General features: G+C 38.3%; 1 protein-coding gene and 1 long non-coding RNA gene across 4 annotated transcripts; one reads left to right on the forward strand and one right to left on the reverse strand.

The window, feature by feature from the left end:
* Positions 1-1,080: 1,080 nt before the first annotated feature.
* LOC123705314 (proton-coupled amino acid transporter-like protein CG1139) lies at positions 1,081-27,783 on the reverse strand. Of its 3 annotated transcripts, none has more exons than XM_045654052.1 (9): positions 27,657-27,783; positions 24,194-24,279; positions 24,002-24,064; positions 23,345-23,495; positions 23,036-23,242; positions 5,502-5,771; positions 2,609-2,784; positions 2,343-2,524; positions 1,081-1,998 (listed from the first exon to the last, which is right to left on the reverse strand). In XM_045654052.1, the coding sequence occupies exons 2-9, from the start codon at positions 24,265-24,267 to the stop codon at positions 1,739-1,741; spliced, it is 1,383 nt and encodes a 460-aa protein (XP_045510008.1). In that variant the 5' UTR covers positions 24,268-24,279; positions 27,657-27,783; the 3' UTR covers positions 1,081-1,738. The 3 variants fall into 3 exon arrangements, with proteins under 3 accessions (XP_045510008.1, XP_045510007.1, XP_045510006.1); XM_045654051.1 differs by lacking the exon at positions 27,657-27,783 and adding an exon at positions 24,789-24,995; XM_045654050.1 differs by lacking the exon at positions 27,657-27,783 and adding an exon at positions 24,754-24,992.
* LOC123705315 lies at positions 24,996-26,252 on the forward strand. Its single transcript, XR_006753295.1, has 3 exons — positions 24,996-25,332; positions 25,975-26,105; positions 26,188-26,252. It is a non-coding gene; the product is annotated as an uncharacterized LOC123705315 (long non-coding RNA).
* Positions 27,784-27,973: the final 190 nt, after the last annotated feature.

The raw sequence follows: 27,973 nt of genomic DNA on the forward strand, positions 1-27,973 counted from the left end.
GAAAATTGAAATAAAAATATTGCTCATACAGTTAAAAATAAAATATAATTTTACATATTCACATTTATTTATTCTTTATTTATGAGTGTTTAGTTTAGTTTTAATTTCAGTGTAATGGAAGAAGGCTTCGTTGAAGGTCGAAATGTTAATTTGTGTAATATTAATATAATTGTGAAACATCTTTAGGCGCGTTTAGAGTAAAATTTCCAGATCGCGTCATGGCATTACCGTAACGTCATGTAGTAAGGCGACGATTCTTCTACAACGATCTTTGCATCTTGGTAATAATAGTGTGTGTACAAATTCACGCTGGATGTTTAGAAAATCATATTGTAATCTTTTAAACAGAAAACGAGTTTAAAAAATTGCAGATAATGACGGGGCAATGTGCGCTGACATTTATAACATACAAGAAAATATAGAAAATAATACTAAACAAACCATACAGAGAAACCGTAAGAAAAAAAAATCGTATATAAAAAGTATTATATTCATAAAGTAAATCAAATTTGCAGAGTAATTTTCTGTACAAAATTAATGAAGATCTCATTTCTTTTTTTGGCAAAGTCAACGATTGAACTCGGCTCCAATTTTTACATTTATGTTTTTGGTGGGATAGACACTACCTACACAATATTATGTGCAATGTGTGAATGTGTTTACGTTCCAGCTCTTCTTAATCGGCCTGTATTTAGGTAGGTTTTGTTTTTATTTATTTTTAAGCTATTGCATAGCTTCTATCGCGGGCCTTGAGCACGGGGACCGAATCCAGAAATTCCGTAACGAAAAAACCTCACGCTCCCCACTCCGGGCGCGGAGGTGTGGCTTGAAGGCTCAAGGCATAGCATGCAATAGCTTTACCGCGGCAGTCCCCGAGTGCCACCCGTCTTTTTTATTATTTTAGTAAAATTAAGCAAGTTGAATAATTATTGTTCATCATTGTACCGTCAGTACCGTGTTGTTGTAACCGAAAACTACTTCAGTTGTAGGTAATTTTAGGAATTTGTTTCGTTACACGTGGAATAAATCCGACCTTTTAATGGAATGGATTAAATGGATAAGTTAAGTAAAAATACATGGAACATTTTAATAATAATTGTATTAAATAAAAGTAGCGTAAGATGTAGGTACCTTGTACACTATCAAATAAATGAGAGCAGCTCTTTACAAATATAGCAAGGCTAAGCTTTCATAATTTGCTCTATTTAAACTATTTTAGAAATTGGTTGAATGTAATTAAATAAAAAAAATACAATTAGGTATGACGTGATATTTTTGTGCAGTATTGACTAACGTACAAGATTGGCTACAAATTATGACATAAACATGATAATATTATACAAACGCAAAGTTTGCCATGACATGCTGACGAATTATTTGTAATTTTTCCAATACAAATATTATGTTACCTATAACTAAAACAGCTGCAATATAGTACTATTGCAATATACCTCTCGTCTCTCGAGTGAATTGAAATAAGTTATAACTTTATTTCTCTATAAATCTAAGTGAAAAAACTAAGCAAGCTAAATTATAGGTATCAGTTAATAAAATTTAATAATTTCGTCTTCTACAAAATCTATCACCACATTGTTTTGTACTAGCGTTGTAAGTGAACAGATTATTGTGAATTTTCCACTGCGGCGTTCACTATTCGTATGTCGGTCACGTATCACACAGCAGCTATACAGAGTACACTTAACACTAAGCGGAGCGCGCGGGAGGGCGCGGAGGGCGGTCAGGCGTCGGTGGCGGGCTGGAAGGAGCGCACGATGCTGAGCAGCGCGGTATAGGTGCCGGCCACCAGCCCCACCAGGCCCACGATGAACAGAGCGCCGTCCTTGACGAAGAGCAGACTGCGCGCGGCGCTGGCGCGGCGCGGGAACGCCACGCACGCCTCCATCAGCGCGGGGAAGCAGATGCCCAGCGCCGACAGGCACAGCGCGCCGAACAGCGAGATGAACAGCCCCAGCCGCGGCACCGACACCGCCAGCACGACTGCGGACAACGCGGACCATGTACGTACTCTCCAGCCTCTTAATTGCCTAACTACGACCGATCGCTGATGCTCAACGGTGATTATACAAAAGTTTTTTTCAAATTCAAATTCAAGTTGGGTGACTCTTAAGAATATTTGTTCACTATATACCTAATTATTAAATCAATAATTAATTATTACAAATTCGATATACATAATAGCTATAAATCTAGTCTAGTAATTTCATTCACATGCTTGTGAATCTATTGCATTGTTCATATTATGATGAGATTTAAAAATAGTCTACAGTCTAGGTACACTAGAACGTTTGTGTGTATACGTGCTGTGTGTGTATGCTACTTACAAGTGAGCAAACACAATGCTATCCTGAGCCCGTACTCCCAGAGGCGCAGCCTGGTGGAGCCGGAGCGCTCAAGCCAAGGCAAAAGGTAACCCTTCCAGAGCACCTCCACAGGCACGTAGCAGTGCAGGCCGTAGCTGATGAAGATCGCCAGCGCAAACATCACGATGACGCTCGACGCCAGCCTGCGCATCGAACACAACGATAATAATACGTAGGGTATTGTGAAATCATAAGTAAAAGTACCTATTTTTTAGGATTGCACTCACGGGCCTTTGGGCAGGTCGAGGGTGATGGAGTCGCTGCAGTCAGACACGCAGTACACGTAGCCGATCGCGCCGACGGTGACGTACAGTACCACGATGATGACCATGCCGAGGTTGAGCACGCCGCACGGCCGCCCGAACGCCTTCGGGGTCTTCATGTTGTTCTCCACGGCGATCACCTGCTCCGACCATGACCACACGCTTTAATATAAGCCCGGTGAAAAACGATGTTCATTTCAGTTAACTATAATTTCACTAGCAAACTTTTATTTATCGGTTTTCGCATCAGTAGACTAGAGTAGATAATTTTGAAACAAAAAAAAATCGCAGTCGGACGAAACTCATTAGAAAAGGAGGGGAATACGGTCAATCCGAGTTCGGAAAGTGGGAGGGGGGAGCTTTTAAGAGAAAAAAATGGTTTCTCTCGATTTCCGACAAAACTACAAGTCCTACAAAAAAAAGTTCAATGGCAAAGTTGTATGTTGTATGACAATGTATTTGGGACATAATAAAGTAAGTTTCCACCAAATTTCGTAGAAAAAAAAAATTTTGAAGTAGATAAAAATAAAAAACCAAAAACTTGGTTTTTTGAATTTTTCACCTAAATTTTGAGGTTATGTGAAAAAATTGTAAATACAAAAGTTGTAGATCTTTTAATTACCTACAACTTTGCCATTGAACTTTTTTCCGTAGGACTTGTAGTTTTGTCGGAAATCGAGAGAAACCATTTTTTTTCTTAAAAGCTCCCCCCTCCCACTTCCCGAACTCGGATTGACCGTAATTTATTTTTCCTTTTATTTTCATCATATTCCTCTCCTTTTCTAATGGGTTTCATCCGACTACGATTTTTTTGCACTTTTTATTATTTTTAAAGGGATCTACCCCAGTCTATCAGTTATAGGTCTACCAGAATCTGATGGCATATTTTTATTTAAGAAATAAAAGATTTTCATGTGGCAACTTATTTGACAATTACTATCAAATTGGTTGTCAAATTAGTTGTCTTTTTTGCAGTTGATGAATAATTTTTAGGATTTTGTCTAAAAAATCTTCGAAAATGTCCAAAATGCCGCTGCGATCACAAGCGAGATGTGTTGTTTATATTGTTGATAAGAAAACATTCGATGAAGAAGGGTCCAACACATCACAATTTTCAATTTTGAAGATTTTATTGGTAAATTGGATTTACCCGTTTTGATACTTTAAATTAAAAAAATATTATATGTAGGTAACTATAATATTGTTTGTTGATTAGAATATAATTTTATGAAAACTTATTACAGGAGTTTCCAATACGGCTATTCTTCAAGTCAAAGCTGTCCAAGTCAATTTTATAATGTGTATCTGTTAATACTTACGAAAATAAACATAGTTTTATTTTATTTTTATTTTATTTAATAAAAAAATATAAGCAGTTTTGATCTACATTATCATTATATCGATATTTTCACATGGCATACTGGTAATAAATATACAAATATAGGTATGTGTAAATAATAATATGTATTACCTGTATACTGTATAAAAGTAATATGTGTAATTGTACCTATATTATACATGTACCTACCTACATAATATTAAGTGGATATCTCATTATTAAGTACAGTATTGTCCACTTAAGTAATGTGACTAATGATGTTGAGGACAAAATAAAAAATAAGCAGTATCAAGATCGTTCAGTCCATTTTCCCTAGGGTTGCACACTAAAAATTTTGATTTCCCTAATTGCCATCAGATTCTGGTTTACCTATAGTTTTTCAATAATCAAACTTCATAATTAATATGGTTGCATAATTATTATAATCTAGTTGCGCTTCGCGGTTTCACCCACGTGGCTGCGCTACTGTTGGTCTTAGCGCAATGATAATATTATTATAATAATATAGCCTATCATCAGCCGTCCTCGATAAATTGACTAAAAAAAATTTCAAATCGGACCAGCCAGTAGTTCCTGAGATTAGCGCGTTCAAACAAACAAACAAACTTTTCAGCTTTATAATTTTATATAATAACTATATAGCTATAAAAAGTAAAAACAATAACCAGACCGCTTCTGTACATAAATATGTCCCATAAAGAGTAGTTGCTATACAATATTGGTGTATTTTCTGTTTGTTAGTGCGTTAAAATCAAGAATAGAGTATGAATAAGAATAAATCATTTTTATTAGGTACACCACATAAAACATAAATCACAAAATTAAAAAAAAGAAAATACAGAACGCAAAACAGAGAAAATAATTTAAGTAAATTACACGTAAAAAATAAGGAGGAATGAGAAAAAAAAAAGTCAAACACGAAAAAAATTGTGTAGCGACCTAAATGGTGAGGCCATCAGCAAATTATGTCATGCCGACATGCTGAGGGCCTCACCATTTAGGTCAGTGGGAACATTTTCCCACAATTTTATAATATACTAGCTTACCGCCCGCGGCTTCGCCCGCTTTCTCTAAAACGATTTGAGATTTAAACTATCCTATCTCTCAAGTTGGATCGAACTGCACATAGTGTGTGAATTTTATTATAATCGGTTAAGTGGTTTAGGAGTCCATTGAGGACAAACATGGAGTCCATTGAGGACAAACATTGTGACACGAGATTTATATATATTAAGATAGCTTACCGCCCGCGGCTTCGCCCGCTTTCTCTAAAACGATTTCAGATTTAAACTATCCTATCTCTCAAGTTGGATCGAACTGCACATAGTGTGTGATTTTTATTATAATCGGTTAAGTGGTTTAGGAGTCCATTGAGGACAAACATTGTGACACGAGATTTATATATATTAAGATTGTCACACTGCCTCTTATTAGAAAGCTGACAAAATATAAAATTTTGCGGCGCCGAATGCTAGTTATTTTATAAATGAATAATAATAGAAAGAAAAAAAGACTTACGACGCCGACGGCGGTTAGCGCGAAAAGTATCGTGCCAAAGAACAAGGGGAAAGTGGTGGGCGAGCCCCAGAGGTCCAGCTCCTGCGTGGACCTCTCCCCCGTCAGCAGGAAGTACACGATGATGCCCAGGCCCACGAAGGTCATGAGGTTGGCGAGCGCCGAGAACGGCGCCAACATCTTTAGACTCGGGATCAAGTTGAACGCGATCAGCGGGCCCAGGATGATGAGCATGTGGATCTCCACCGCCATCGTGTAGTAGGGATCCACGACCTGCAAGCGAACCATTTTGTTGTTGTTAATATTCGATTTTTCAGTAAGCGAGTCAAAGCGAAATATGGTTACCTGTTCAACCTCTGTAGCATTATAAATTAAAACGTAGGTACTTATAATTATCTGTGCTTATAGGTTCTAAGCATTATAATATTATGCAAAGCAAACTTAAATAATTATTATAAATTGCTAATGGATAGATATTTCTTACGGTTCCATTACAATTACAGAGTGAATTTTGATAGTACCACCTGTAATAATCTACTATACCTACACTCTACAGTGATATAATAAAAATGTAGGAAAGTCAAAACTGTACACTGAGTCTGAATATTTCTTTTAAATAATACTTGGGCCGTGATCTATAATTAATCTAGACACGCGGCAGCGTGTCAAGCCGAGTTCAAGCGAAGAGAACTGGCGAGCAGCAGCCGTGTGTATATTTACACGAACTATTTCGAGCCACTTTTCACCCCCTTATAACTCGAAAACTATTTAAGTTAAATAAACCAAATTTGGTACATATCAAGAGGACCTCAAGATAAACAAGAACCTTAAATTTCAAAAATACAGATTAAACAGTTACGTAGATATTAATATCCAAAAATCGCAATTTTTAAGACTGACTGACTCATAGATATATACAAAACCTAACCCACTTCCAAATGATCTAGAAAGTTCAAATTTTGTAATCAACTAGGTAATAGTGAGTGGACAAAGGAAAAAATCAGAAAATACTGAATTTATCTGTATTTCATTTTTTTTTTTCAATGACATTAATTTTGTTTGTATGGAAAAACGGATAAGTTTATAAAAATAGAAAATCCCACCAAAAACATAAATGTAAAAATTGGAGCCGAGTTCAATCGTTGACTTAATTTGCCAAAAAAAGAAATGAGATCTAAATGTGTGCCAAGTGCTGCAGACAGTCCAGAAATTTATTTACGAAGATGTATTAAGTTCTTAGATTGACTAAAAACTCAATTGTTTTATTTTCCCTTAGAGTTACCTTGTTTAATCCAAAATATGACTTTTTTAATTTGAATAATATAATTATTTCCACAAAGCAAACAACTAATGACCTATTGAACCCATTAAACAAGGTAACTCTAAGGGAAAATAAAAAAAACTGCAAACTAAACACTCATAAATAAAGAATAAATAAATGTGAATAGTTATGTAAAATCATATATTATTTTTAACTGTATGCGCAATATTTTTATTACAATTTTCTTTTATTTTACGTTTAATAACAGTTTTGAATAAAGAAATCATGCAATCGAAGTAATCTGCCCTAGCGATACTAGCGCGAGTGAGTGTGATGTCAGTGGCGTATCGAATATACAGAATATGTTTTGTGCTAAAATAATATGTAAACTTCAATAATCTATATCTCAGATGATCTCAGTCATTTATTGATGGATTTCAAATTTTTTTTCGGCCACTGATTAGTTTTGATCTATATTTAAGATTCTTGTTTATCTTGGGGTCCTCGTTATATGTACCTTGGTTTGTTTTTAAGTTAAATAGTTTTCGAGTTATAAGGGGGTGAAAAGTGGCTCCAAATGGTTCGTGTAAAATGTAAATATACACACGGCTGCTGCTCTCCAGTTCTCTTCGCTTGAACTCGGCTTGACACGCTGCCGCGTGTCTAGATATTATATTCACCTTACTAGTCTTAAAAAGTAGATTACCTACTAGTCTTAAAAAATAGATTAAAACTAATCAGTGGCCGAAAAAATTTTTGAAATCCATCAATAAATGACTGAGATATAGATTATTGAAGTTTACATATTTTAGCACGAAACATCTGTAGATTCGATGCGCCTCTGACATCACACTCACTCGCGCTAGTATCGCTAGGGCGGATTACTTCGATTGCATGATTTCTTTATTCAAAACTGTTATTAAACGTAAAATAAAAATTCACATTTATTTCTTCTTTATTTAGTTATGAGTGTTTAGTTTAGTTTTAATTTCAGTGTAATGGAAGAAGGCTTCGTCGAAGGTTTAATTTGTGTAATATTAATATAAGTGAAACATCTTTAGGCGCGTTTAGAGTAAAATTTCAAGATCGCGTCATGGCAATACCGTAACGTCATGGAGTAAAGCGACGATTCTTGTACAAATTCACGCTGAATATAATTATTTTCACAAAGCAAACAACTAATGACCTATTGAACCCCATAATTTGATGAGGCTAGTTTTACATACTGTTTATATTTTGTGAGGTTCTAAAAACTAGCCAAGTCAAATTATGAGGTTCAATAGGTCGTTAGTTGTTTGCTTTGTGAAAATAATTATATTATTCAAATTAAAAAAGTCATATTTTGGAATAAACGTTGTTCTCTAAGGTAAAATAAAACAATTGAGTTTTCAATTCACCTAAGAACTTAATACATCTTCTATACATATAATAAAATCGTAGGAAAGTCAAAACTGTACATTGAATATTTTTTTAAAAGAATACTTGGGCCGTGATCTATAATCGATATAGAAGCCAAAAACATAGTTTTTAGAATTTTTGTCTGTTTGTCTGTATGGTTGTCTGGGCTAATCTTGAAAAGTACTGCATAGATTGACTTTAAATTTTGCATGAATATTACTAACAGGTCGGGTGAGGCTATAGGCTACATATTATCAAGCTATCACCTACGGGGGAGGAGCTGTGAACCTTTATTTTTCTTACATATTCCGTGTACTACGACAGCGTACAATCTAAAGACTCATGTTTAAACGTTGTTTTTGAGTAAGCCATGCTATTATCTACCTTTACACTATAAAAACTACGTCATTTATGTAATTTTGGCAGAGAAACAGTTAAATGAATCTTAGCAGTATAAAGACAAATTTGAAACAGCGCCATCTATGAAGTGTTATAAAAATCAATTATTGAAACTATTGGAAATTAATAATTAAATGACGCATATATAAATGTTGTTTGACAATATCTAGAAAACTATAAAAATTATGCCATTTAAGTAACTTGGGAAGAGAAACATAGTTTAAAGAATGTAAGTTGTATAATGTTAATTTTGTAACAGCGCCATCTATGAGATTTCGTAAAAATCAAATCAATTTACATGTTAACACTACTGAATACACTGTTGAAAATTAATAATTTAAATATAATCATGTTATTTATTTAACTCTGTTGGGCAGAGAATTAAAACGCAGACTTATTCACATCGTTTAATCGTATCCGTATCACAATCGACAGGCGACAGCCATATTGAATTGAATGTTAATACAAGGAAAAAAATAAAGCGCGAGCTATACGCTTCGCAAGCACAGATAATAAAACTATTTTTAATCTGTAAATGACGCGCGAACTTCGTTTCACACACGAACAAACTCTTTAACCCATATCTTCCCTTCCCTATAAGGTATATTTCGTGTAAATAATAAATATACTACATTTTTTTAAAGTGAGGGTAGATGTTTATTATTTTAAGTAAAACTAAACACCATTATCTACAGTAATTAATCTAATATTGATTGTGTTCATTAGTTACAATTTTAAAAATCTTCGTGTTTTATAAATTTACCGCCCGCGGCTTCGCCCGCTTTGTCTAAAACCTAATAAATTATATACTAAAACCTTGCTCTTGAATTAGTCTATCTATTTAAAAAACCGCATCAAAATCCGTTGCGTAGTTTTAAAGATTTAAGCATACAAAGGGACATAGGGACAGAGAAATCGACTTTTGACTATTGAATGCCATAAAACCAAAAATATCAAATGCAATCTTCGTGTTTTGTGAATTTTCACCATCATGCGTTCCCACTAAAGGTAAGTTGCATACAGGTATTTATTTTTTTATAATGATAGCAATTCATGTTTTTTGTTGGTATTATATTACAATTTTAGAATGAAATAATAAAATGATGAATTGATGAATTCTTTTATATATGACTTTTACACGATTTTGAGGTGCATTGGGAACAGTAGTTTTTGATAAAATTTTATTTTTAAGTAGCTTTTTTTATAGATTTCCATTTATTTTGATTTTTTTATTTACAGATTCAATGCTCATAAAATTATATCGCCTTTGGAAGACAATTTCTGCTGACAATTTTACAACACCACTTGAAAATTGATGATTTGGTGATAAAGATAGTGGCAGCGAGGATTAAGTGGAAATATTAGTAATCATCCGCTTCGTTAATTTTTGACTGAAGTTAATGTCCAACGTCCAATGGTTCAATCATTGATCAATATCAATAATAGTGTTAATCATAATGGTTCAATCATTGGAAGTATCTCGGGAAATTTTGGAGGATATTTTTCAGGAAGGAGGGGAGGGGCAGCCAGCCACATATCAAACTACTACGTTTTAGTACCGAAAAAATGTTATTGCCAAATGAAACGTAAATTTTGCACTCACAACTGTACAAGTAATGTTTTTATTTTGACTTTGCGGTTATCTGATTATAATATTTATCGTTATGGCTATCGAGGTACCGACCATACTGGGATCAGAGTACATGATATACAGTTCATCATCCAGGATTGCTAAGAGCATTTTCACACTGAAAAAGATGTTTTCTTTGAATCGTAGTTGCTTCATTTATTTATTTTTAATCATTTTACATAACTAATATGTTTTATATTTTATAAATATATCATTTTCATTATTTATAAATAAAATGGATCCAACATAACTTTGTTGTGTATCATTTCTCTATTAATAACCCATAGGCATATTTTCCGAGCGCCCCATTTAAGTTGCGGTCCTGAAATTATAAAAAATTTATGTATACTTTTGCCAAATATGTATAAGCTCATTGCTCAAGCTCATTTTTACATAAAAATAACAAAAACTAAACTAATAAATAAAATAAATAATGGAACGATTTTATAAGAAAACACAGTATATTTATTAGGAGACGGTGATCTCTTCCAGGCAAAAGATATTCATCAGCTCAATAAAATTGAATAGTATGTTGTTAGTTATTCTTTAGATTCACAATTGTAATGAGCATTTCCGCATGCAAGTTATTTCAAGTAGTATCGTAGTTTAGATATATCATAGTTTTGACACATTAAAGTTCCAACAAAACCCTCAAATGTTTGAGCAGAGTTGAGCAAGATAATTTGAAAAATGTGCCGTGTTAAGTATTATAGAAAAGGTTAGTTCGTTGGTAATTATTATTTCTTCTTCATTTACATGTTGTTAGTAAAAATAAACTTTGACTAACAGTCAAAGTACCTATATTTTAACTAATACTACTTAATACTAACTATTATACTTATGTTCAGTATTTATCTGTATTATTATTGCTTGGTAATTAATATATTTTCATGTCGTATACCTAATTATAAACATAAGTTTGATGTGTTATTAGCTGGATTTATTGAAGTGAAAACTTCTTTAGCGGCGTTGGGTATAAAATCTAAAACTCGCGTCAGGAGTTCAGGACACGTGACCATCGAAAAAGCGTAAGACCGATGTTTTTTTTTTTAGCCCTTATATTCCATGCGTAAGACAGATACCATTCCAAAATATCAAACATGCTGAACGTTAATAATCAAGTTTTTAAAATATTTCCTTTTTTCTGATGGTGTTCGCATTGAATTAAAGGGCGCTGTCGTTCACAAAAAGTGATGTTATGAAGACCATATTCGGTCCTCATATCATCAAAAATCTGTGCGAAAACAATAAACACTTGTGAGGCCCTCACGGCAGTCACGGATGAATTCTACACATACCCGTGGCCCTGTCGTTGATGCGGCTCGACGGAACACAGTGGGGTTTTGGTCGGTAGGAATCCGACATAACCCACGGCCTCTTCCCCGGAGACCGTGGGTATCTATGCAAGATTTCCCCACTAAAAAAAAAGGCCCTCACGGCAGATCGGGGCGGTCTGACGCGAAGTGGGGACAGCGTTGTCACTGCATCGCTTTTGCCACGCTGCGCTGTTCAACAGACTTATTCGATAGTTCAGTTTTGTGTTAAGACCGCTGTGACAACCAACCCGTGAGACAAACAAACCCGGTTTCCCCTATTATCCCGTTAGACCGAAACCCTCACTGAGAGGGAATTACGTCTCACTACTGATCACTACAGTCATATTTTATCTCGAGAATCTGAAACTTTACTCAATATGAAGACCGTTTGACAAATGATAGGGTGCATCATAATATTATTCGATCTCTTGAAGATGAAAATGAGCATAAGCAATGACTAGAGTAGGGACGCGAATATTACAATTATTTGAGACAAGAACGATTAATATTTGTTTAATGAAAGATTAAGAATTGAAATTATTCGGTCTCTGAAAACGGACGAATTGCGAGAGGCCCGTCTTACTGCAGACGATTTCGTCATAGTCTTGATGACTTAGAGGTAAACAATCTACGAATTCGGTGGTGTGGTCCGACAAATATAAAAGTGGGTTTGCTTATAACCTCACAATTTATTACAGATCATCTTCTGTATAGGCGATATTAACGTAGTATGTTCTTTGCATGCTTTACATGCTTTAAAGTGGAGTAAGGAGACGGCTTTCGTTTGAAGATACACCGGAACCTTTGAAATCACTACTTTTAGAGGAACATACTGTGCAATCTAAACTGTTATTAGACAATATTAGCTCTTATAGTAGTGCGTTTCAAATGATCCTTTGGTGCTCAATAATTATCAGAAGGTCCTTTCATGCTTACTTTTAAGATACAAGGTCAAGTTTACCATTTGATAGGATCCCTTTTGCCTGAAGGCCAACCTAAGTTTGTTTAACCCGTTGACCACCGAGCGGCCTACTGAGACCACGACACAATAGATTTTCTATTGTGTCTGTGATTCCGGGGGCTGAGGCATTAAATATATTTTGTATTCGACTACAACGAATAGTGGAATACAAGAAATATATATTTTTCAAATTTAAAACTGAACTCATTTCACAATTTTAGAACAGGTTAATTCGTATGTATGCAGTTTTAAATTGACATTAGAAGCTTTTCCTCAAGATGGTGAATGGTGATATCGGCACTCAGGAACTCCCTGGACGTGTTATAACGCCCAGGCCACAGTATTACAATTTTTCCTACCGTAGAGCAACGAATGTATTTTCGCATAGCAACGGAGGGGAACTCGGACGCGGGCCACGTACCACAAACATGCTTAGTTTGTGGTACCGAGCGCGAAAGAAAGTCATCGTGTTTTTAGTAAAGTTCCTATGTATACTGACGTAATTTAATACTTAGGTACATATTCTATAATGGTGCGCTCAAACTGTTAATCTACATTTAATTTAGATTATTATTTGAAATACTAAGTACTGTAGAATTTAAATCACATTCATTCATGTTGTCTTTAGATTTTAAGATTTTTTTATCAGTGTTCAATTTTAATGTAGTTAAATTTTATAAGAGACAATAATTAAGAACATTCAAAAATAAAGTGTCACGTATTTTTTTTTAAACGACGAATGACGAAAAACGACGTAATCGCGGGCAACAGCTAGTTGTAAATAAATTTCTGGACTGTCTACAGAACTTGGCAAATATATTTCTTTTTTTGGCAAAGATTGAACTCTGCTCCAATTTTTACATTTATGTTTTTGGTGGGATAATAATTCACTGTTTTCTAAATGAAATGAAATGAGCGGGTCCGTGCGCGGGCGACGGGCGGCACTGTAGCTCGAACTGTCGGACGAGGAGGTTGTGCTGCTCATTCTCTAAAATTGTATTTTGCCTGATTGTGGATGACAATTTTGTGCAATTTTTTTTTGGACAATTTTGTGCGTGCGTGTGGGTAAGTTTTCTTTTAACTATGTTTGCGAATGTGTGCCCGCCTGCTACTAACTAAGTTTTCTATTAGAAATCTTGTTCTGAACTTGTTTTTTTTCTCAGTTGGGTTTTTTAACAACTTTTTTATTTTATGCTTTTTAGTGCACATTGATTAGCTTAGTAGGTCAAAGCCCTACACCAAGTACCCGTTACGTCAAGATGGCGGGACTTCCTCAGGCAGTTTGAAAATTATGTACCTATAATTTAGTGCATGTAAAATAGTAGGTACCTACTATTTTATACTTTCGTAAAAAACTTCTACTCTAATAGGATTTCAAGATATTCTATAAACAAAGTGGTCCCGCCATTCTGACGTCAAAACAATAAATATGCGTAACAAAAATAAGATGGAGTAATTTTACGATTTTCAAAAATTCGTAACACAAAAACTAAAAGTATCCTCAAAGGGAAATTTCAGATTTAGGTTCCATAGGACAATAGCTAATCACAAAAAATTACGAATTTCCTTTTTTATTAGATCAAAAATAATGCAAACGTATTAGTACTAAATTGTACAAAAGTTTAGTCAGTTCAGTTTCAGGTCACAAAAGTATTTTCATTGTTTATAAGAGGTCCTGCCAGAATGGCGGGACCACTTTGTTTATAGAATATTTTGAAATCCTATGGGAGTAGAATTTTTTTTATGAAAGTACAAAATATTACTAAGGGTCAACTCACACCAAAAGAGCGGCGAAGCGCAGCGAAGCGGAGCGCAGTTTCAGTGCCATATGAATTTTAACTTTATTTTCATTACTATAATACTTATTATCGCATGAGAAACTCGAACGAGTCGCGCGGATGCCCGCGGCGCCGCTGGAATTCCGCGGAATTCCTGCGTGGTCGAGTTTCTCAGGCGATAATAAGTTTTATAGTTATGACAATAAAGTAAAAATTCATATGACACGGAAACTGCGCTCCGCTTCGCTGCGCTTCGCCGCTCTTTTGGTTTGAGTTGACCCTAATTGTGCACTAAATTATAGGTACCTACATAATTTTAAAAATCTGAGGTGGTCCCGCCATTTTGACGTTCACAAATACCTATCATCACTGATTTCATTTCACAAAAATAAATCTATGTTGTTTTATTATTGTAGGTAATATAAGCATGATATACTTTTTTGGAATCCTTATTATGATACCTTTAATTTGATACCCATATTGCAGAAAAAGATTTATTTTTTTATTTTAGTCTAGCACCCCACATTTTTCTTTTTTTTTGTCACCTATCTAACAAAACTTGGGCTAAGACGACGAATCTAACGATACCCTAATTAAAGAAATCCATCCAGTGGTTCGGAAGATATCAGAGTATAAAGAATATAAGATAATATTAGATAGGCGCGAAAAACATAACCCTTCTTTTTAGTCGGTTAATAAAAATGCCCGAGCTGCTGCGGAGCGCGGCGCGAGTGGCTAGTTGTAGTTTGCGATGAGCGCGGATCACGCTCTGCGCACGTAAAAATGAAGCGGGGGTGCTTGGCTAGCGCGGGGAGAACGTCCAAGCCTAGGCCAAATCCTCGTTCATCTTACATGTCAGAAATTCATTCACCGTATAGAAGCATTTTTGTTTCAGACATGAAGCAATCCTCCATTTATTAAGATCACAACTCCTTATATTTGCGGGAAAGTGATTATAAATTTTTATAGCCATTCCTTAACAATTTGCACAAAATAATTTTGATTTACACAATATGGGGATGCGTAGTCGGGTGGGATCCCTAGTCTGAAACAGGCAGTCTTTTTTATCGAAAAGAACTATCTCGAGAATATAATATTTTAAAGGCAAGCTACAGTCAGGATCTGTAACCTTCGAAACATCGGTCTGCAATTACAGCTATCGAGGGGGCCTATTCCTGTTATAGCTCTGACATACTTTTTTTTGAGCTAGAAAAGCTTGGTGTACGTCAGTAGAATTACCCCATATTATTAAAATGCCATATCCCAATATAGAGCCAACATAGCCGTGGTAAGCAACAGTAGCGGCCCTTTTTGAAACCACATTACGTAATTTTCTAAGAGCATACACGAATCTATGAAGTCGTGACTCGTGATGCAACTTTTCCACTTATAGGATACTAGCTTTCCGCCTGCGGCTTCGCCCACGTTTTCAAAGAAAAACCAGCATAGTTCCCGTTCCCGTGGGATTTCCTGGATAAAACCTAGCTCCTTACTCGTGGATAATAACTTTCGAAAGGTGAAAATTTTTTTAAAATCGGTCCAGTAGTTTATGAGCCTATTCATTACAATCAAACAAACAAACAAAGTTTTCCTCTTTATAATATTAGTGTAGATAGATTATGAAAAAAAAAATATGCACATTGCAGCTAACCGAGGAATTGAATGGAATCAATGAAAATTATAAACATTATTTTTGTCATCCGCTTGTTTCTTCCTAGGTGAAAAATCTGTACAAAGAAATAGTTGTATGGGCAAGAATTTTAATTAACCTTATTAGGTGTATTGAACGTTATAATTATTATAAGGCCGGTTGCAGAGCTTCACCGACCGTCAGTGCGTACCATCGGTCCTGACGATACGCATCAACAATGTGTATGACTATGACACTAATACGTATGACAATACGCGTGCGTATGGTCGGTCTAGCTATGAACGGTTTTATGAATTTCCATACATAATATTATGACAAGCGCGACTGACGGACGTACGCATTGATGGTCGGTCAAGCTCTGCAACCGGCCTGATTGTATATGTTACAGGAAATGTATGTAATCCGTCATTGTATACAATTCCTAGGAAATGTATACAATTCCTAATATCGTACGGAAATGTGTGAAATAAATTATTTTATACACATTTCCTAGGAAATCTATACATTTCCTAAATAGCTATCGGAAATGTAAAACATTTAAGATATTGATATGTCGCAGGCAAGGGTTGGACTAAAGCAAAGGGGGCGCAGGACTTAAAATTTTTTTGATGGAGTTGGTGTCATTATAACACCTATTTATTATTGTTTTATCGTAAAGATTACGCTTATATAAGCATGTTTTATAGGAACAACTTTTCTCTAAAATTAAAAATAGCCGAGATATTCGCCCTCAAAGTTAGGTTAGGTTTAGGTTAGGTTAGCCGCTAGGTTAGGTTAGGTTAGGTTTGTTAAAAAAAAAACTACACAGAAATAGGAGCCCCGCGAAGCGGGGCTCCGTCGACGAAGATCGAACGATCGAAGATAATAATATGAACATAATATTATTACAATTTTACGGTATGACTGTTACCCGATTGTATCAATAAGAGCTATAATAAAAAAAATAACAACGTGTTTTATTTCAGAAAGCATTTACTTTACACATTTCCTAATACGATATAGGAATTGTATACAATTCCTAGGAAGATTATACATTTCCTAGGATATGCATGCATTAAATAGTTTTTTAAACAATATTTTATACATTTCCTAAATGGTATCGGAATTGTATACATTTCCTAGGAATTGTATACAATTCCTTGATTTCATACATTTCCGGTAACATATACATAATATACTTGAGCCCCAGTATCTGTACGCTGGTATGCGAACAATTAACGTAGATTCGATTACTAAGTTCCTGTGTCTTCATATTAAATTAGGTACTTTTAAAAAGACTACTTTTTTAACTACCTAATTGTTTCCACGGGCCCTATAGGCAAATGGCAAAACGCTTGTCATCTCTACATTTTGCTTTAGGACTTTTGGTACAGGCACACTAGACATTCAAAAGTATAATATTTCCCATACGGCTGAAAAATAGTTCAAAACATGATTGGGAATAAGATATCACTTTTCCCGACGTTCTGGTACTTGGAAAAAAAGGAATAGGTCAAAGAAGGTTGTTTATTGCGGTTCTTGCACCGGGTTAGCAGGTTTTATCATATTCCAGAGAGTCGAGAGCATTGTTATTCTACTACTTAACCCATGTGTTGTTATAAAATTTGCCATAAAAATCCAGCCTATTGTATTTGGCTACCAAACATACTATATCAATAATATGGTTATGGAGTTCTCTCCATCACAGCCATCCGCCCATCCAGCCCGCTAGATTCCATAGTAAAAAAACCGCGGCAGCATATAACTAGCATTAATAATAACAATGCCTGATATACATATTATATTAGAGTTGTGTTGGAATTTCCGCATCAATTAAAGTACAATGATGATATATTGATAAGTACGGGTTGTAGGACGGCGACGTCGCCACAGCGGCGCCCTTGATTGGAATTGACAAGTTGACGTGCGACCGGCCGCGTCGTCCGCGCATTCGCAGGCTAATTGATAGCGATAGGTCTAGCGATCTCTTTCTGTTGACTGTCTGTTAAGTGTTTATAGAAGCTATTGATGGGGAAAAGACATCTCAAATAGTTCATTGTTATCAGACCAGAGTTCACGTTCGATCAGACGTCACGTCAGATCACGTTTCTAGCGGTTCCCATCTATCGCCAGCGGATGTTTCAATTCCTTTTCAAATACGCTGATTTATATTATTTAATTCTCTTACGTCTTAATATTAGTGCGCTTGAATATAATTATTTCAAACGTCATTGTCATAATAATATGATACAAAATTCAAATAGCTACATTCAACACTTAGGGCGGCCGTACACGGACCGCTTCAAGCAGTTGAGACCGACCGCTTGAAGCCGCGACCGCACAGTGAACTATAAGGGCGGCCGTACACGGACCGCTCGAGCAGTTAACGGCTGAGCGCCGCGCCGTACACGGACGGCTCGAGCGGTCGGCGTCAACTGCTCGAGCCGTCGGTTGTTGACCGCTCGAGCCGTCGCTATCAACCGCTCAAGCGGTTGATTTTTTTGACTAGTCAAGTCATTGATTTTCAGGGGAGGAGCGAGCCGACGACGGCTCTAGCGCAGTTAACGGCTCGAGCAGTCAGTGTATGCCTCACGAGCGCTCGCAAGCCGTCAACGGCACGGTGGAATTTCGTCATGCAGTTGACGGCTTGAAGCGGTCGCGACGGCTCGAGCCGTCACGTGTACGGCGGTGAATGAATGCATATAGTTCACCGCGCGGTCGCGGCTTCAAGCGGTCGGTCTCAACTGCTTGAAGCGGTCCGTGTACGGCCGCCCTAATAGACATTCATTCACCGCCGTACACGTGACGACTCGAGCCGTCGCGACCGTTTCAAGCCGTCAACTGCATGACGAAATTCCACCGTGCCGTTGACGGCTCGCGAGCGGTCGTGAGGCATACACTGACTGCTCGAGCCGTTGACTGCGCTAGAGCCGTTGACGGCTCCCTCCCCCCTGAAAATCAATGACTTGACTAGTCAAAAAAATCAACCGCTCGAGCGTTTGGTAGCGACAGCTCGAGCGGTCAACAACCGACGCGACGGGCCGAGCAGTTGACGCCGACCGCTCGAGCTGTCCGTGTACGTCGCTCAGCCGTTAACTGCTCGAGCGGTCCGTGTACGGCCGCCCTTACACACACTCGAGGATTAAATTATAAGCAGGGAAAACAAACGCTAACAAAGATGCACTTTGTAACTAGAGTAACATAATAATATTATAGTACATTCTTATAACTAGTAAAAAACATCACTCGCGTAGTATCCTAAATTGTAACCTACTAGCTTCCCGCCCGCGGCTTCGCCCGCGTTTTCAAAGAAAATCCTGCATAGTTTCCGTTCCCGTGGGATTTCCGGGATAAAACTTATCCTTTTTGTTTAATCCAGTTAGTTCTATATGTGTGCTAAATTTCATTGCAATCTATTCAGTAGTATTTGCGTGAAAGAGTAACAAACACATCCTACATACTTTCGCATTTATAATATTACTAGCTTACCGCCCGCGGCTTCGCCCGCTTTGTCTAAAACCTAATAAATTATATACTAAAACCTTCCTCTTGAATCACTGTATCTATTAAAAACCGCATCAAAATCCGTTGCGTAGTTTCAAAGATTTAAGCATACAGAGGGACATAGGGAAATAGGGACAGAGAAAGCGACTGTTATATGTCGCGGCCACACTATGGGCGTATTCAGAAAGAAAGCTTGAAACTTATAAGCGCTTATAAGCGCTTATCGGCGCTTGTCAGGCGCCATATAAAATTTGTTTTGGTCTGTTTCAACCTGCTTCCTTTGTGTAGAAAGAACCAGCGTTGACAAGCGCCGATAAGCGCTTATAAGTTTCAAGCTTTCTTTCTGAATACGCCCTATGCTCCTAGCGCTGCTCATCGCTCTGCTCATTGCGCTGCCGCTTTCGCCGCGACATTGCCCCTCTCACTCATTGGCCACACACCGCTATACTCGCGCGATTAATCGCTCTCAATCCTCAGTTCGCACTCGTATTGCCGGTCCTTTGATCGCACGCAAATACCGACAAAATAGGGAGCAGTGAGCAGGACGATGAGCACGACGAATGGCATGACGAATGGCACGACGTTACTACGTGTCCACACTATGTCTCTGCCTATTTTCCTCGTTACTTCCCACACCACTCGTCGAGTGTGTGGCCGCGCAGTTATTTTTTTTTTTTTTTTTATGTTATGGGAAGGCAAACGAGCGGACGCACTGCCTGGTGGTAAGCAGGTTGCGTCGCCCATAGACCATAACAAAGGTTATGGTTGTTGCCTACCAGAGTAGGATAAGAGGGAACACGGAATTAAATAATATATAAAAAAAAAATAATGAAGCGGAAGCTATGCGTGGAGTGGCGGGAATTTACTGGCCTTTTAAGAAACGATATGCTTTTTTCTTAAAATTTTCCAAATCATAGCTCCTAGGAAACACGGCAGGTGGTAGATTATTCCAGAGCTTACAGGTCCGTGGAAGAAAAGTGCGAGTGAATCGCACTGTGGTGCTCCGCCAGCCATCCAGGTGGTGAGGATGGTAAAGATTTTTATGGCGGGTTGTGCGATGGTGGAATTGTGCGGCAGGAATAAGATCGAACAGCTCCTCAGAACACTCCCCATTATATATACGATAGAAAATAGAGAGGGACCCCAAGTCCCTTCTTAGAGAGAGGGGATCGAGCTTATCAGTTAACCTGTGGTCGTCGATAATTCGAGTCGCTCGACGTTGAATGCGGTCAAGTGGAAGAAGTTGGCACTGTGGGGCGCCAGCCCATAGATGAGAACAGTACTCCAAGTGAGGACGAACCTGGGCCTTATACAATAATAGCAGGTGTTTAGGCTCGAAGTACCGTCTCGATCTATTGATGACACCCAACTTTTTAGAGGCCAGTTTTGCTTTTTCTTCCAGATGACCGCGGAATTGTACGTCACACGAAACATCAACGCCAAGGATTCCGATGCTGGGTGAGATGGTGAGGGAAGTGCTCTGAAAGTGAGGCGCAATGTTAAACGGTGTTTTTTTCGCCGAAAACGCGCAGACTTGAGTTTTTTTGGGGTTGAATTCAACTAAATTTAGTCTGCCCCATTCAGAGACCTGTTCTAAAGAGGTCTCAATGGAAGATACAAGCCTCATTCGGCACTCATCTAAGTATTCCTTGGAGGATTTTGCTTGGCCGGAATAGCTAGCATCTCCTGTGCTGTCATCCGCATAGCAATGTATGTTGCTGATTTGCAACATATCATTGATATGGAGGAGGAACAGAGTAGGAGATAGCACGCAGCCTTGAGGGACGCCAGCATTTATCGGCAGGAGTGCAGAGCATGCACCGTCGATAGCGACTTTGATGCTCCTGTCGGCGAGAAAGCTGGCGACCCATTCGCACAATCCCCCAGGTAGTCCATATGACGGAAGTTTGGAAATAAGTGCCTTGTGCCAAACCCGATCAAACGCTTTCGCGACGTCCAAACTAACGGCTAACGCCTCTCCCTTACTCTCCACTGCCTCCGCCCATTTGTGGGTTAAATAAACTAAAAGGTCGCCAGTAGAACGACCGCGACGGAAACCATATTGGCGGTCGTTTAGTAACTGGTTTCGTTCTAAGTAATCCAGGAGCTGGCAGTTGATAATACTTTCCATTATTTTGGAGAGAAGGGAGGTTATCGCGATTGGCCTATAGTTTACCGGATCTGTGCGATCACCTTTTTTTGGGATCGGGTGCACCAAAGCTGTTTTCCATGACTTCGGGACTATACGTTTAGAATAAGAGAGCCGAAATAAGCGCGTCAAAATCGGAGTAAGCTCCGGAGCGCATGCTTTCAGTACAAAAGGCGAAATGCCGTCCAGCCCACTTGCTTTAGCTGTGTCCAAGGACAGGAGTGCTTTCCTAACAGCTCGTTGTGTGAACCGAATTTCAGACATCGTAGTATCACAACTGGGGATGGAAGGTGGTATGTTCCCTCTGTCGTCAAGATTCGAATTCGCTGCGAAAATAGAGCACAAAAGATCAGCCTTGTCCTTTGCAGAATGAGCCAGAGCATTGTCCCCTTTGCGCATGGGTGGGAAAGATGACCGACTAAAGTTGTTTTGTATGGCCTTAGATAGAGACCAAAACGCACGTGTTCCAGACGGAAGTCTGGCAAGTCTCTGCCCAAGCCTCTTAATGTAATTAGCCTTAGCCATGGCAATTTCTTTCTTGTAAGCCCGGGAGGCCGAGTTATACTTTTTTTTTAAAGATTTGACACTAGGATCCGACAACGCCTGTGCCTGATACCAGGCCTGAAATCGTTCCTGTTTGCAGTGTGACGCCTTAGTGCAGGAACGATTAAACCAGGGCTTAGTTCTGCCACCAACAGGAACCACAGATGATGGGATGAAAAGCTCCATACCCTGCAGGATCACGTCGGCGACGGAATCGGCACAGGTATTGGGATCATCGGATGAAAAGCAAACTCGGCCCCATGGATAGGACGCATAGAATGTTCGCAAATCATCCCAGTCAGCTGATTTGAAATGCCAAACTCGGCGGCATGCTGCCTGTTCTTGCCGTTGAATATGACCGAGTGGTACTATACTGCGGATCAAGCAGTGGTCGGAAGAACCAATTGGTGCATCAACCGATACCTGATAGTTTTCGGGGTGTGTGGTCAACAGCAAGTCCAGTAAAGAGGGGTTATGGTCATCTATGTCAGGGATTCGTGTAGGTGAGGAGACCAACTGCGTGAGACCATTGGACAATGCAAAATCAAAAACTGTTCTTCCTGCGTAATCTGTAACTCGAGATCCAAGCCAGTCAGCGTGGTGCGCATTAAAATCACCCAGCACGATTAATTCACTGGAAGGAAATTGCTGCAATAAACTATCAGACATCTTCTGGACGTGCTCAAAAAGTTATACTATGTAGTGATTAGTAGGAAGGATTGCTAAACCAAATTGTATCCAATCAGCTGATTTTGTAAAAAAGTAATCAATACCCATTCTCTAATTTACGTTTAGAATATTAGTGCGATCAATATGAAGTAGGATGCCGTACCAAGATATACTAAATATTGGTACCAATATTTAGCACATTTGATGGGGAAAGACATCTCAAATAGTTTAATTGTAAACGTTAACGGGCGTAAGTATCAGGCCGCATCCACGGAAAAACGGTTCGGACGGTCGAGTACCTTCTTAATATTGTCCGCGATGAAGACAATGTAGACGCAGCAGATGCCCAGCTGGTAGACGACGAGGAAGATGTCGACGGCAAGCGCGGCGGGGCGCGCCAGCGAGCGCAGCGCGGGCGGCCCGCAGCCCAGCGCCGTGGCCGCCGCCTCGGGGTACGGCAGCAGCGGCACGCGTTGCCGCTTGCACGCCGCATACTGCGACCGCACCTGCGAAGTACTTTACGTGTTACACTGTTGAACCTTTCTCCGCCGTTTGCTATGCTCGAGGCGGAGCCGACGGGGGACCTATTCGTTGTTTTAAATGATTACCAAGATCTGCAGGCAGTGCGTGACGAGGATACCGACGAGCACGGTGGCGATGATGCCGGTGACGAGACCGGAGCGCGCGAAGGCCTGCGGCATCGCCAGGATGCCCGTGCCCAGGCTGCACTTCAGCAGGTGCACCAGTGTCTCCATGTTGCTATAATTTTACATAGGTACATATTACATTCGTTGAAATGAAAAGCTCTCATAATATTTTAATACCTAATTTGATGATTGATTGATTTTTATTGTTTACGTTTTCTCTACATAAGATGCATCCTCGTACTTCAAGAAATATAATAAAAAAAGAATTATCAAAATCAGTTCAGTCGTTTTCGAGTTATGCGCTTACCAACACATTTTGCGATTCATTTTTATATATAAGACTAGCAGTCCGCCCCGGCTTCGCCCGTGGTACATATTTACGTTTTCTCTACATAAGAACCATCCTCGTACTTCAAGGAATATAATAAAAAAAGAATTAACGAAATCGGTTCAGCCGTTCTCAAGTTATGCGCTTACCAACACATTTTGGGATTCATTTTTATATTATAGATTATTGTTTTTACTATACTTTATAAAATATAATGATATACGTTTGCGTGCATTTAAATAAATAACTAACTACATAGCGGTCGAACAAGTAATATTAAAAGGACTCACTTGGTTGGATTATCAAGTTGACGATGTAAATGTGGATCGTAGTCATCTTCCTGCTCCTCTCCTCTAAAATAATGAGAATATGACGTGTTATACAATAATGATAATAATATAAGATTACGTATTTAGGTGTAGGGTAGTGAGGTAGGTAGAGGGAGGGGACGCTGCCCCTTGGCAGCTCGCTCGGGTACTCACGGGTCGCGGGTGACGCTGGGCGACGCGGTGTTGGACACCGGCTTCAGGTGCACCGTCTCCGCCTTCTCGTCCATCGCGTCACTGGTCTAAATACAAAAATTAAAATATTTTAAATTTAAACCGATGTACGATCCTAAAATATCTAACATTGGCATAGTTAACACCAAAATTGGCACAGTTTCCAAATTTTTCAGTTCATTTTAACTATGTAATTTGTCGATTTGAACATAACAGATATCGCCCTACTTCGAATATTATTCTCAATTGGTTAACTGAGATGAACGACTGGTCACTTAAGCCCACGTTTCTTAATAAAGGACTCTCGTAGCGATCATCACCGAAAAACAGTAATGGATGTTTTCATAGAATACGTTTACAGCCGATGTCTTGTTTAAATCTTTTATTGTAATCTTTCATTGTATTAAGTATATCGTGTCAAGCCTCGCGGTCGCTGATGAGGCCGTACGCGGCGACTCTCGGCGTACTCTCGAATATAGTTATTATCGGAATACTATCCCATACATTTTTTTAACAAAACCAAGAAGAAAATGTCGGTTTACCGTTGCCGTTTCCCTCACGAGCGACGTTCCCGTACCTCAGAAGTGTATGCAGCGTGGTCCTGAGGTCGAAGTCTACTATCGGCCCTCGCTCGCGGGCGGTTGGCGTGGACGTGCAGGAAGCAATTTTATTATTTTTGAGGAGTTGCAGAGGAGAGGAACCAGCGACGGTCCACGGCGCACTGCACGGAACGGCGGCGCGTGCGACCCGCGGCCCACACCTGCGCGCACACTCGCACCGGCCGCGGCGGGTGTGGCGCGTGCGCACACACGCACACCGACACGCACTCCTCCCGGCTCCGCGTCACGTCACTCAATCACGTGCATCAAGCTTCTCAATATGACGGTGGCGTGCGCCTAGCGGTCCCCGTCGACCGACCGATGTTCACGGAACAATACAATTTACTACTGGGGATACGTGTTATTTTTAAAACGTCCTCGATATATTTTCATTGTTGACATAACATTCAAGTAAATTAGCCACGATAATAATATGTGTAGGTATCTTATCAATATAAGCTAAAATATCCGTAAGTATAACGTTCGACGCCGGAAGCTCAGATAGTAAGCACCTTCTCTTAGGTAAGTACCTATATAAAATGTAAGAGAAAAAAGCAAGATAAAGTTGTTGTTAATTTTAACTGTCTTAGTGTGAAGGAAAGCAATACTTAATTCCATTGTTATTTAGATTTCTATTTTCTATGCTTTTAATTCCGAAGAAATATTATACTATAGCCTTATATTAATTGTAACTGCGTTCAGAAATTTATACAATATGAAAATTAAAATACACCTGAAATAAATAATAGGTACTGTAGATTAAAAAGATAACTGTAGATTAGAGAGAAGAAAGATTAAAATATTTGTTAAGTTTAATTGCGTAAAAGCATGTAAAAGACAGTTTCTAATTTACCGGAAATGATTTATAGGAAATGCGTTATAGGTAGGCAAACAAAAATGCACCATGGTCCCTGAGGAGTTGATCTTCATTAACTATTATTGTTTTTATATAATTAATAGGAATATAGTATTGTATGTTATAGAAACCTACGTAACAACACGTTTTTTTCAGCTTTCAGTGCATAAATATTAGAAAAAACTAAATAATATCAATTTATGACTGAATGAAACAAATTCACTTCATTTGAGATTGTTTTAAAACACTTAGTACGTTATGGTTTTATTCCACTATTGTTATCTGTATACTTTGCCCCCAATTTCCAGGACGCTACAGATAGAGTAAGTCGTGACTCTGCAGCTGAAATTAGGACAAGACCCGCTATCCGGTGTGCCGCGGCCGCTCCATAACGGTATGTTCCGTGGTTGTTCCCGCCCGGATTCGTCAAAGGCAAATTGTAGGTATTCACTTTGATTTTGTTCATATTATATGAGTTTCGACTGAACCGATTTCCAATTTAATTTTATTTGTGTTTTCAGGTGGATCCGAGAATGGATAAGATTTACAATTATTATTAATATTTACACGCGAGCCCAGCTGCGGCAAAAAAACTAGATTTAATTGATACCTATCTAATTTAAATATTTTGTTATAGTTATCTAGTGCTCAAGAAATAAAGAGAAGAAGCTCCTTCCACATGTTTACAATTTGAAAGAAAGAAAAATCATTTAATTATAGTACAGGTTAGTTACAATTACTAAAATACAAGACAAAAATAAAAGGAACTTATAACTAAACCATGTATAAAATGAAGGGTCCACTCAGTGATATTATGAGCTGAAATTGTACCTAATACATAATTTAATTTCTGAACTTCAACAAAACAATCATACTAATATTATAAACGCGAAAATTTAGATGTTTGTTATTTTTTCACGTTAAAACTACTGCACGGATTTGGATGAAACTTTTAACGAGAATATAGGTTATACATCAGAATATTACACATAAGTGTAGGTACACGGTAGGTACACAGTTTGCCGCCCCAAAAACGGGCTTCAGAAACTTGGGCCGGTCGACCTGCTGTCAAATCTGCCACTGAGGTTTTCTTTAGCAAGTCTTTAGCAAGACCAAATAAACGTCTTGGCAAAATACACGGACAAATAGTTCCTGAGATAAGCGCTTAAAAAATAAACAAACTCTTCTATGCATATAAATAGAAGTACGTATTATAGATATAAGGATTAATTTAGGAAATCACACATATCACTTCGCAACCTTATCAACATAATATGAAATCTTAATCTATAGAAGTTAATACGAAAGCTTTTAATTTCCTCCGAAATGACAGAAAACTATATTTTTGCTAACAATGCTGGTAAGTAGATAATATGTAGTTTATTATGGATCACTTGGTAGAGTTTTAATAACAGAATATGGTGACTGGTGTGGAATTCACTTGGGATCATCGTCAATGCCATTCACGTTGACAACTACACATTACACAACACACAAGCCACCTAGAGTTTCCTACTTACAGAGCTCGGGACACAACGCGGTTTCGTTCATTCAATAATTATTATTCTTCATTTATTGAATGTAGATAATTTCTTAACGCGTTCCTCACACACTCCCAACTTTATATTTTGTCGCAAAGATCTTAAGTTTCTTTCAGTCGTCCTAACATTGATTATTAATTATTTTAAATCTTAACAGAGCAACACAAAAACGGATCAAGATGATCCCTCAATATCATAAGATTCTGAACTAAATTTTGACACCTAAAAAATTAATGCAATGCATGCTACGATTATTATATAACGAGGCTAGAAAATAGAAAATAAAAACATTATTTATACAATGATACATTTTTATTGCAATCGCAAATAGTTCTCGACAATAGAAACAATATTACAAAATAATAATACCATCGCGTAGAACATTCAAAAAGGGCGCTACAGTCATACTACAGTTATGTAATATACGCAAAAGTAAAGTTTAAAGTTACCTATACTATAATAGAAGCGGAGCGATATCGATCGGCGTGCGAGACGCGGGGGCCCGGCCCGCACACTGACCCAGTGGCCCGGCGCGGCGCTTCTGCCGGCGGGCTCAGGCGCCGCGCACCGTACCGCTCCGCCGCTCCGCCGCTTTACTGACGCTCACGATCCGATTCAAGTGCGACTAGCATAAAACTTCAATCACCCCTATTTTTAATCGATAAGATTTTACCCAGACCTCCAATAGAATTCGGTGAAATCCGGGTTATATTTACAGCAATTCGAGGCGCGAGCTGTGAAAGTTTTTAGTGCAAGCGCAAAAATT

Source organism: Colias croceus, chromosome Z (genome assembly GCF_905220415.1).
Source record: "Colias croceus chromosome Z, ilColCroc2.1".
Classification (NCBI taxonomy): domain Eukaryota; kingdom Metazoa; phylum Arthropoda; class Insecta; order Lepidoptera; family Pieridae; genus Colias; species Colias croceus.

Bases quoted from the DNA above. Each gene is read 5' to 3' on its own strand.
- LOC123705314 (XM_045654052.1), bottom strand. From the start codon at position 24,267: ATGGACGAGAAGGCGGAGACGGTGCACCTGAAGCCGGTGTCCAACACC. The intron at 23,243-23,344 runs GTAATCATTTAA...AGTACTTCGCAG, and splicing joins CGCACTGCCTGCAGATCTTG to GTGCGGTCGCAGTATGCGGC. The intron at 1,999-2,342 runs GTAAGTAGCATA...CGTTGTCCGCAG, and splicing joins AGCATTGTGTTTGCTCACTT to TCGTGCTGGCGGTGTCGGTG.